We start from the raw sequence: 12022 nt of genomic DNA on the forward strand, positions 1-12022 counted from the left end.
AAGGTCAGAGAATCTCCTTAAATCAATAGCAGTAATTAAAGGACAATGTTTTGCTTTGCTGGTTTGAAGTTCTGACTGCCATCACTTCCCACAGAGATTTAGGTTTTCCTCTGTCCTTCCACCACACAACCATAGGCTTTTCATAATATGTCCTGGTCTGTAGCCCTGGTGAGATCTTCCATGGTGCATGGTTCCTCCAGGAGCTGGTAGACCAACAGATGTTCCATGGTTTGTTTCATCACAGTCACATGTATCTGGGTCATTGGAATAGCTGCACATCCACATATGGACTTTTGTCCTGTCAACTTTTGTTTGGAAGCAATTTAAAAATAGATCCCTAACCTCTGGCTGAGTTACTGAAGCCCTCAAATCATGATTTAAAGACTTCAAGTTAAAGAGAATTTACCATTAACACTAATTTAAACCTGTAAGTGATTCATGCCCCATGCTGCAGAGGAAGGCAACCCCCCCCCCCAGGGTCTCTGCCAATCTCACCCAGGGGAAAATTCCTTCCCGACCCCAAATATGGTGATCAGTTAGACCTGAGCATGTGGGCAAGACCCACCAGGCAGATACCTTGGAAAGAATTCTCTGTGGTAACTCAGAGACCTCCCCATCTAATGTCCCATATCTGACCATTTTTCTGTTTTGCTCATTTCCAAGATGGGTTTATGAATTAAGTGGTGTGCCCGTGGCCACAGTTCAACTAATTCTTCATTTTCATCAATTATCCTATTGCCTCATTTGACTCTGGACTGTTAAAGTCACCAATGATCACCCATGTTTTGTTATGTTTGAGGTTATGTGGGCTACCAAACTTGACCTGTTTGGCTGATGGTTTTTAGAAAGACATGATGGAAATGCCACCAGTGTCACAGCAGTCAGGGCTTGAATGTTGTCCTTGTTGGTCATAGATGTGTTAATGACAAGATCAGGCTTTGATTAAAATGGTGCTGCCATATTGCTTCTGTGTCTTTTGATGGCCAAGTTCATCTCTAGTAACTGGAGACAGTTATTGTTGATCCATCTGCATGTCTCCTGGAGGCATAACAGCTGACAGCTGTAGTCAGTGCACATTTTGGCTATCAGGTGGTGTTTGGCACCCAAGAGCCCTTTGATATTTGTTGATATTATCCTCAGCGTCAGCCCTGATGAGGACCCTTTTGAATGACACTGACAACTGCACTGACCTTCAGGTACAGTTGGTCGGTTATGCTGACGACTACGTCAGTTTGCAGGCATAGACATATTGTTTGGTTATATTGTAGTGCTAGCTGTTCAGCAGGATTTGCAGATTCAGAGAATCTGACCAGGGCTACAATGTGAGTGCTCCTCCTACTGCTATGGAGATTTAGGTAACTCAGCATCTTGTAGGATCAGGCTTCGGTGTTCAGATACTAAAATCTTTTACAATCGTACCCTATTTTTTAAAAATACTCTATTTAGAAAGTAGTTTATTTTGATGTCAGATTTGGAGTTCCCATTCCCTGCTGCCAATTCTTGACCAAAGAAGGGATTTGGAGGTCTTTGTGTTGATGGTATGTGGGAGCTGACCAGCAGATCCTTGGCTATGATTGTCTTGGGTAAGCGAATGCTGGACTCACTTTGCCTCCCACTGCAGAAGTTCAGCATGAGGGTGTTCACTGCTGAGTCAAAGTTGCTAGGAGAACTGCATCTACAAGCTAGGTTATAGCCTGCACTAATACAGACCAGGATGCTGCCTGCTCTATGGAGTATGGCAGGAATGGATGAGGTAGTCTGTGACATGCTGAGAGAGTGACACTTTGTATAGAAATGCAGGGATCTCTTTAGTCACCCTAGACTTGGAAGTGTGAATCCTTACGTAAGGTTCCTGGGTGCTGAACTGCTGAGCTATGTTGCAAGGTGGCTGCAACTAACTCCAACTGGGATGTAAAGGAGGTCTTTGAGAGAAATCATAAGAACAGTCAAGCTAAGGGAGGAAGCATTCTTTCTCTCTAATAGTTTTGTCTGTTAACCTTCAAACAAAACTTCAGGAAGGAAGCAAGTTAGGAAACAAACTCAGTGTGTGCATGCTCAGTTAAAGATATGCTAGGAACTTGACCCATTCAAAGCCTTCTAACCCTTGAGCTTTCCTATCCTGCCTAGGCAGCTGTGTTTGTTTTGCACTTTACCTCTTCTCCAGGTGACAGTGGCTGCATGTTCCCTCTTTCAAAATTTTACTTGCATGAGCTTAAGTTAACATGTATCAATTTAGAGATGGGTTGTGGCCTCATGGGAAAACTTCACAGCACATCACAGAACAATCTTTCTCTTTTTCTGATGGAGAAGTTGATATAAAATCTGTCCAACAGAGTACTTTAAGCCAAGCATAATTTCTAAGATTTCAAAGCTGCAGTAGGTTCAGGTATATCAATCCTCCCTGCCTAAAGCCAGTCCAACCCTAAGGTTTGGGATTTACAATGGGTTATGTTTTTCATGAATGTACCATAATATTTATTGGTTCATGACATAAAGTTGTCCGTTAAATGTAAGATCAAGTTTCTGTTTCTATAGTGTGGTCTCAAAAAAACCCCCTCAACAGAGCCATAGAATAATATCCAACAAAGGCCAAATTATGAGTCAAAGGGCAAGTATGGCATGATATTCTGCAGCAACAATTATTTCTATGACCATCTCTTTATATTCTCATCCCTAGCTCCTATTTATTTTATTTTATTATTTATCATTTTATTTATCATACAAGCACATACAAATTTGAACAGTGAAGCATTTACATTTTAAAAGGGTCAAATTCAATACAATTCCTTACTTAGTTTATATTTCCAAATCACATAGGGCCGAAATCCTGTAAGATACTTAGCAAGCTCATGTCTGATTAAGCCAGTGGGATCTGGCGGTGTTCAGGATCAGTTGGATCGTTGACAGTGCCTTCCAGAGTTGAGCCCACACAGCTAGATTTGAAACACTAGACACTTGAGTTTACTGGAGTTACCTGTGAAACAAATATCCAAGGAGAGTCAACTAAAATGTAAACTTAGCAAGAATGGTTTTGCGCCATTTACATCTTGGATGAAAATTAGCCTAATGGAAAAACATTTCATCCATTTGTTTCAGAAATGAACTTTTTATTTTGGTACAGATATGTTTCCTGTTTTGATTCTCAACAGATTGCCTGCTATTTAGTGTCCAAAGACATTTCATAACTACTGCTTTAGTGTGAATTACATTTTGTATTTTCAGATTGCACTTGTTCTCAGCAGTTTTTCTATGAGAAAACTATAGTTGTTCTTAATGCTTTAACTCCTTAAATCAGACTCACAAAACATTTAAATTTAATTGGGGTCAATTTGATTTCTCAGCAGTATTAACTATTACATTTAACTGACCATTACCATCCTTAAAATGTTCTATCTTTTTAACTACACCTTCTTCATCAGACCTGAATAATTCATGCCATGCTTCATAGATTTCCGTCTGCTCTCCTCTTGTTACATTTTTCATTGAATGACTTAAGTGAAATGAATTTCAGCTTTTTTACCTCTTGTCCAGAAAGCCCCATCCTGAGAATGCTCCTGTGCTTTGGCTCCCTCCCCTTGATGAGGTATTGTTTGTATTATTCTGCATCCACAACCCTAACGCTTTCTGCTATCTCTGATGTTTGGAAAGAAGGACTGGCTGCAATTGTCTAGTTAATCATAGTATGGGTAGAAGGAAGAGACGTAAAACAGACAAGAAATTATTCTAGTTCCTCCTGGCTGAAACAATATAGGAATGAGTGTATATTTGGCCTTGGGGTTCTAATTATTACTCTAATTGTATGCTAGCAGTTAAGTGGTGTAAGTTTCCTTGTAAGCCTAAGTGAATGTAAAGAAAGCCGGATAACATAACTTAAATATCACATTTTGTATTGTTTCTAATAATTTTTCTGCAAGTTGATATTTCTTTGAATTGGGTAAATGAGTTTGGAAAAAAAAAACCTGCTTAAAATGCTTTCATATGTATCTTGGGAACAGATGGAAGCAGACAAAGATAATAACAGAGCATCTTCTGCTTCAGCTGCCACATCTCAAAGAAGTAATGCTAATTGAAAATCCTCCTATTTTAGAAAGGGGAAATTTTACATGATGAAAGGGAGAGAATGATTGGGCTGGTTAGCAGCTGCCTGCATTATGCCCATTTCTATTATGTGAGCTTTTCCACCTAGCTTTGCCAATGCACCGCAGGCCTGATTTACAATGCTCCCTACTTTTCTGCTCCCAGGCTTTCACTGAGAAGAGACTACAGACTCTGCTTGATTGGCAGCTACATGATTTCCTATGTAGATTGTTACTGTTGGGTGTAGGGACACAACCTTTTCTATTTCACCTGTGACATAGAGGCTCTTGAACTCAAATCTGCAGAAATGAAAGGCAATTTGCATTAAACTACTTTAGCATAGAGACTACTTCCAAAGTTTCAAGCAAAAGCATTTTCTTCATCCAGCAAAGAAAATGTATCACTAAACAGTCATCTTCCAAATTAATGCTCTCCAGTATATCCGAGCATTATATGAAGGTAATATACAGATATGTCTAGTAAAGCTGGAGTACCTTAATATTAATAAGTAAAATGCAAAGAATGCTAAAATAATTAGGATTTTCCTTTATGCTTGGGAATAAATTTGTCTTCCAAACAATAACTCAGTATTTCCTCTTGTACTGTAGAATCTCTTGGCAGCCTTTCTGCGGCCACAAGTTTGTTAGGGAGGAATCAGTCTGCGTACGACAGGTCTTTGTATCAGGGTGGCCCAAAAGTTGCAGAAAGATTCTTTATACCAGGGAATGTGGTTCTTCCAGATTATGGGATTACACAGACACACTTAGTGAAGTATATGTCAAAGTACCTTGCTGAATCATAGCTTTATTGAAGACTGTCTTGGTATTTGTCACTTTTGTCTGGAAAGTCTCTTACTTGAAACAAACCTAGAGCAAAACTCTCTTTGCAAACTTTAAATTCTAACCAGGTACCACCTCTTACCCAATTAAGTATTTTCAGTGCTTAGATATTTCTGGGTGGGATGCCAACAAGCAGCTTGACCCCACCTTGATTAGTGCCTGAGGAATTATGGGATTCTAGTATTTGTGGATGTGTTGCAGCTTGTGCCTATACAAATAGATCTAAATTAGGACCCAACAGGCTAGATTGAGATGTCTATTAGAGAAATGCTGTTTATGGGTAAGATATTTTCTATTATCCTCTGTTATCCACTGATTTTGTTCTAGGCCACATCCTACAGCTGTGGAATGTACATACAATTCATGCTCTTGCGGTAGCTAGTCTTACCATTGGCCCCTACTATTAAAAGAATGTGGATAGAGTTTGTAAGTGGCCTTAACTTGAATATTCTTGGGCTGTGACTAACTGAAGTCTTTCTGGTTATAGAATGGTGAATCTCATGCATATTTCTATTAACAGTATAAACTTGTTTAAAGTGCTAGGTAACACACCTTTTTAAAAAAAACAGGGGTAAGATATTGGGACAAATTTGTTCTCAGGGAGACTAAACGTAAATCTGAAGTAACTCCAGTCAAGCTACTCCAGATTTAAACTAGTTTTAGTGAAAGCACTCTGTATCATTGGTAGTTAGAACAATAAATTACTCTTGATGCACATGGGCTGATCCCAAGTATTGCTTTTCACTGTAAAAGGAACTAGAGAAAGAGAGAACTGATCTCATGGAAGATGTGACAGCCAACAAGAGAAGAATGAAAGAGCTGGAAGATAACTTGCTCTATCGACTGACAAGCACACAGGGTTCTCTGGTGGAGGATGAGAGTCTGATCACTGTATTGAGTAACACCAAGAAGACTGCTGAGGAAGTGACACAGAAACTGCAGATTTCTGCTGAGACTGAAATACAGATCAACTCAGCCCGTGAGGAGTACAGACCCGGTGAGCTGGAATCCCTGATAATAAAAGACAAATGTGACAAGCAAATGGAGGAAAAAAAAAAAAAAGCAATGCTAGCATGGGAGAAATGAGGATGAGAGCATGAAGAAAAAAGGGATTATACAAATAACAGGGGAACTGTGTTTCCCCGTAAATTAAATGGATAAGACAAATAGCATAGTGATCTGTTGTGGAAAAATATATCAATTTATGTTGTGTGAATCACATGCTGAACTCTTACCAATTCGCAATGAAAAATCTGTTATAAGGCTAACTTCTGTGCCTGTATACACTGGGAGTGCAGATCCATAACGTTGACCTGGGAAGAGACAGCCCAGTTTTATACTACTTTCCAACCCACAAAACGTTGGCATTTTGTAGGCTGCCAGCCTGATCAGTGTTGAGGAAAGGGCATATACTTGTTTGTAGCATCCTAACATCCCTTAGTCTTAATGTGTTGAGCTTTTATTTGGGCACTATTGTAGTATTGTAAATGCTTCATTCATTCTTGATACTTTGCCCCTAAATTAGCTCAATGGTTAACAATGGAATATGTGATTACACATTATACTTATGTGGAAGACTGCAGTAAAAAGGGGACACAGGTACACTGTGATGTCTTTAACAGAATGCATTAATTTATTATAAATCTTAGCAATTTTAGAGTTTGATCACTGAAGTCAAGAGACCTCTTCTGGAACAATGGCAAGGTCCTTACGTATTTTGTACGTTTTGTATTCTGTGCTTTACTTTTGGATTTGTTACTTCTGGAATGAAAAGTTCCAGGTAGTATTCAGTTGGGATTTCTCTGCATTTTGAGAGATTCATGAAATGGTATTTGTTACATAGTGTAAGAACATGTAGGATTAGAACCTGGGACCATAGGGGTTCTGGGGGACTGATGCCGCCATATCACCACTGGAGGTTCAGGCTGGGCATCCACGGGAGGACCCTGTAAAGCTAGGTTAGACAGGAAGTACCTCCCAGCAGGGCCTGAGGGGCAGTCCCTCACACCCCACTGACTGGCCAGTATATAAACCAGGAAGCCATAAAGGGAATCTAATGAGCAGCAACACAGACTGCTTGCCTGCTTCTGCTCCAGACCTTGCTTGCACTAGACCAGTGGTTCTCAAACTTTTGTACTGGTGACCCCTTTCACATAGCAAGCCTCTGAGTGTGATCCCCCTTATAAATTAAAAACACTTTTTAATGTATTTAACACCATTATAAATGCTGGATGCAAAGCAGGGCTTGGGATGGAGGCTGAGAGCTCACAACCCCCTATGTAATAATCTCACGACCCCCTGAGGGGTCCCAACCCCGCAGTTTGAGAACCCTTGCAATAGACCCTAGATGTGGCTTCAGACCCTGGTTTGTCCTCGACTTTGCTATTCGATTGCTGTCTGCAACCTGGTGCCCATTCCTGATCTCCTGGTAACCTGACTCCTGCTCCAACCACTAGCTTAGCCCGCCCACGTCCCAGTCACGACAAATGGCAATACTCCTTCAGAATGTTGGAAAGCTCTGGCTGCTGATTGCCTGGTTAGAGTAAAATGAGTTACAATGTAGTGGGTCTGGTTCTCATATGGCTGGTATAATAGGACATCTAAGATTTGGAATTTGGAGTAGGCATTTGGAAACTCAGTTGGTGCTTAAGCACATCCAATAAGATTTTGTACATTAAGTGCTGATCTGAGCATCCAAATGCAGCATTTAGGTAGCCTTTGAGTATACTCATATTGGGAAACTGGGTTTTGGATCAGATGTACTAGTTATAGAAAACACACTTTTACTTATTTACTGACATGTACATGAGACTAGAATTAACACTAAACCACGTATGAATGGTTAATGATATAACAGCTAAAAGTTTTAATTGTCATCATTAACATTGTTATACTTGATGCAGTAAGTTTAGAGATCTGCATTTTTTTCTTTTGCATTTTCTGCTTTAAGCACAGCCTTTCTCTTCATCTTTCAGTTGCAACAAGAGGGAGCATCCTATATTTCCTTATAACTGAGATGAGTATGGTCAATGTGATGTATCAGACTTCTCTTCGACAGTTTCTGGGACTCTTCGACCTTTCTCTAGCCAGGTAACTAACATTACTGAAAGATCAGATGACTTTTTTTTCCCCTTGAAAAGGACTGTATTAAAGTAAATTACAGTGTTCCTCCGAAAATGGGGCTTTCCTGCCTCTATTTCATTATGCTATCACATGCAGAAGCAGAGAACTAGGAAAAGAACTTGTTTACCAATATTTCTTATGCTTTGTCTGTGGACCTTGGTAGGAGCAGGTTTTTAGTCCACTATGAGACAGTTGTTTCCAGTGCAAATAGATCTAGTCAGAGGTAAGGACTCTGATAAGTTGCTTCAGCTTTAGAGTCTGTTTTAGTATTCTGCTGTCTGGTAATATGTCTTAGTGACCTATTCATTTTTGAGATGTTCAGGATAATGAACTAGAACTTCCTGCATACTTGCCCTATTCCTTTCCAGAAAATCTTTTCTATAAACTTAAACAATAAAGGCGCTGAACTAAATTTTCCTTTTGAACAGGTCTGTCAAGAGCCCAATTACGAGTAAGAGAATTGCTAATATAATTGAGCATATGACCTATGAAGTATATAAGTATGCTGCCAGGGGACTTTATGAGGAGCACAAATTCCTGTTCACCTTACTGCTTACCTTGAAAATAGACATGCAGAGAAACAGAGTGAAGCATGAAGAGTTCCTGACACTTATTAAAGGTCAGAACATCTGTATAATTAGAAAGTGTGCAAATACATTATTGTGCAATATCTAGGAGTCACTCTTTTATAAGTACAGCTTTTCTGCCTGTCAGGTGTTACTGCTTCTGAAAGATCAGAGGAGATAAAGAATGCAGTATCATATTGTACTGATAATTTATGGGAATAATATTGAACTTCAATGATGTAGGTGTTGGGAATTAAAGAGGTGATAAGAGGTAAAAGAGCAATCTCATTATAGCACGATTCCAGATGACTTTGCAGTAGGTAGTCCAAGTACTACCCAGCATGGGTGTTTTTTTATCAAATAATTTGAAAAAAGAGACGTGGACACTAAAGGACCTATGGCTTTTTAGTAAATGCAGAGGGTTCACAGGAAGTGAAACTGAAAATAATGTAAAACAATTCTTAATGACCTAAAAAGCTTTTCTGGACAAAAAAATGTTTCGACTTTAGTCATGTAACCTCATGCAAGTGCCATGTGCCCTCATTGAGAAGTTAAACATCATCCCCTGTCCACTTTCCAGGGGGATACTGGTCCTGTTTCTAGCCCAGTAAGATACTAGACTTCACAGGCAACACTTCTTATGGTTTAAAAGGAAAACTTGTTCCTGTGTCCATGCTGAAGCTTGCCTCTCAAGAGGGCTAACTTTTGGAGGGAACTGAAGGTTGGCTTAAAGGAATGGCAGTTTGTCTGAGGCTGCTCAAGACATAGGTGTGTTAGAAAAAGTCTTCAGGAGGCAAACTAGTAAGCAGAGTCCAAATGAGGTGGTCCAAGATGTGTGGTAAATGTACTCATTACAAGACTACAATTGATACTTGGCTTCTCCAGTGTTGACTAACTGAAGTTGGTGCAAAAGTTTTTATGCACAACATAGTTTCTCCTTGTCCATTTCTCTTCAAGAAGTCAGTGATCAGGTAGATCCCCTTCCTCCATCCTAATCTAGCTTGAAGTGAACTTCAGAGAAGACAAATGACCTTTGGATAATTGAGCTTTGAATAATTTAGCTTTTTCTGTACTAGTTTTCTACACAAAAAAAAGTAAAAATTAAAAGGCCAGCTTTTTTTTTTTAAATAACTTGTATAAACTAAGATTTGTCACTTCAGTGAAACTAGGTTTCAATTTTGACAGGGCTCTCGCATGTTCAAAAATCTTTTTTTCAGAAGTAAGTGTGTGTGTGTGTGTGTGTGTGTGTGTGTAAAACACTAGATTTGGTTGAAATGCCTCATGTTTTCAATTCTCAAGTATTTTTCTGATGAAATTAAATAGAGAACAGACTTTTGGAAAAATTTTAGAGCTTTCATCTACTACAGAAGTGCATGGAATATGGTCTCAATATTTAGATGAGGTTTTCGAAAATATTGCTTTTCTGGAAAACTCTATTTTTAAAACAGGCTCTAATTATAGCCTTACCCCTCACAGGTGGTGCTTCTCTGGACCTTAAAGCTTGTCCTCCTAAACCATCTAAATGGATCCTGGATATGACTTGGCTGAACCTGGTGGAACTCAGTAAGCTTAGACAATTCTCAGATGTTTTGGACCAAGTAAGTAGCAGTTTCTCCAAAGAGTCCTATAAATTAAGAGGCACCGAGCAACAGATGATCATTAAGTATTTGTCCATGTCCTTAGTCATCTGTGAACAATGGAATTAAATTAATATACAAAATTAGGCTATGAAACAACTAAAGCTATTACACACACTATGCCCATAAAAGAACTCAGGAAAGCAAGTAAATGAAGAGAGGCCACTTAGTAATACATATTTTCTGTCCTCCATTCACAAACACATACACCCCTGGACATTTTCCCAATTCTCCTCCACCACATAACACAACCTTAACTCTGTTCCCACGGGGATGCAAGCTTTCCTGCATCCCTAGAGTGCTCCATTTTGACTGTCCCTCCCAACACTTTCTGGTGAATATTTAGTATAGTCGTTTGGTTGAGGGCATTAATGCATAGTCCTCTTTTTGTACTCTGTCTAAAAATTTGTTTTCTCTAATATCCACAGTAACCCTATATAAACAAAGATTAATAAATAAACATGGGTATGCCTCTAATGTCTGACCTTCACTGAAAATTTTGGAGTTTGTGCGTTGCAGTGTGACTCCTTCTATATTGTGAGATGCGGTTCTCTGCCTTATGTGTACAGATTTCAAGAACAGAGAAACAATGGAAAATCTGGTTTGATAAGGAGAATCCAGAGGAAGAACTTGTTCCCAGTGGCTATGATCAATCTCTGGACTGCTTCAGACGTCTCCTCCTTATTAGATCCTGGTGTCCTGATAGAACCATAGCTCAGGTACATTAACCTGTAGGCATATTTTGTCTGCTCCTTCAGATGTAATAACTTCCTGTAGGAATTATTTAATTAAGTTTGAATATATTTTATCAAATATACAATATAGCAGGGATTGGCAACCTTTGGCACGCTGCCCGTCAGGGAAATCCGCTGGCGAGCCGGGATGGTTTGTTTATCTGCAGTGTCCACAGGTTCGGCTGATCGCAGCTCCCACTGGCTGTGGTTCGCTGTTCCAGGCCAATGGGGGCTGTGGGAAGCAGCGGCTAGCACATTCCTTGGCCCACGCCACTTCTCGCAGCCCCCATTGGCCTGGAATGGCAAACCGCGGCCAGCGGGAGCTGCGATCGGCCGAACCTGCGGATGCTGCAGGTAAACAAACTGCCCCGGCCCACCAGCGAATTTCCCTGATGGGTCACATGCCAAAGGTTGCCGATCCCTGCAATATAGCATCAGAGTTTTAGTGCTATGTATGTAAAATGTTATTATCTTCTAATAATCCTTGTTACTTAAACAGCCCTTGGGATTTTTTCAAAGTGCTTTAGAGACCTATACTAATTCATACAGCTATCGCAGGGGTGATCCCTTTGTGTGATGATTCCACTTTGTGGATGGAAAAATTGACTCTCCCATAGAGTCGAAACTTAATCTCAGGAGTTACTGTGCTCAGTCTACATTGCCTTGTAAGTGAAATAGAAACTTGCTTGCTGGCCTCGTTAATATGGTAATAGAAATCCTAGCTGGAATTTCATTGCCACCTTAAAGTTTAGCTGAAATCTCTTCCAAAACTTTGAAAAACATTATTTAAACACCATTCTGCTTTTTTAACTTTACATGTTCTACCTTGTCTTTCCTTCATGCTACTGAGTTAAACTACGTGAGAAATACAGGAACTATATGCTTCAAGTGGAAAACATGTAAATATTCCATATCCTGGAAATGCTACAGCAAAAACAACAATTCTGGAAAGACCCTCTTTCCCCTGGCCACATCCCACCCTGTGGGTGCTGCAAAGCAAGGTGGCATTGGCCCAGAATGAGTGAGTTCATATTAACAGAGGAATG

At 39.8% G+C, this 12022-nt stretch overlaps 1 protein-coding gene across 1 annotated transcript in view; it reads left to right on the forward strand.

Moving 5' to 3' along the window:
* DNAH5 (dynein axonemal heavy chain 5) overlaps positions 1-12022 on the forward strand; it is a 222059-nt gene that overhangs the window by 178455 nt on the left and 31582 nt on the right. The window contains exons 66-70 of the mRNA XM_054019813.1: positions 5670-5913; positions 7892-8006; positions 8468-8658; positions 10082-10203; positions 10812-10961. Of these exons, the coding sequence (XP_053875788.1) occupies positions 5670-5913; positions 7892-8006; positions 8468-8658; positions 10082-10203; positions 10812-10961 (822 nt within the window). The remainder of the gene's footprint in view (positions 1-5669; positions 5914-7891; positions 8007-8467; positions 8659-10081; positions 10204-10811; positions 10962-12022) is intronic.

Source organism: Malaclemys terrapin, chromosome 2 (assembly GCF_027887155.1).
Source record: "Malaclemys terrapin pileata isolate rMalTer1 chromosome 2, rMalTer1.hap1, whole genome shotgun sequence".
Taxonomy (NCBI): Eukaryota; Metazoa; Chordata; order Testudines; family Emydidae; genus Malaclemys; species Malaclemys terrapin.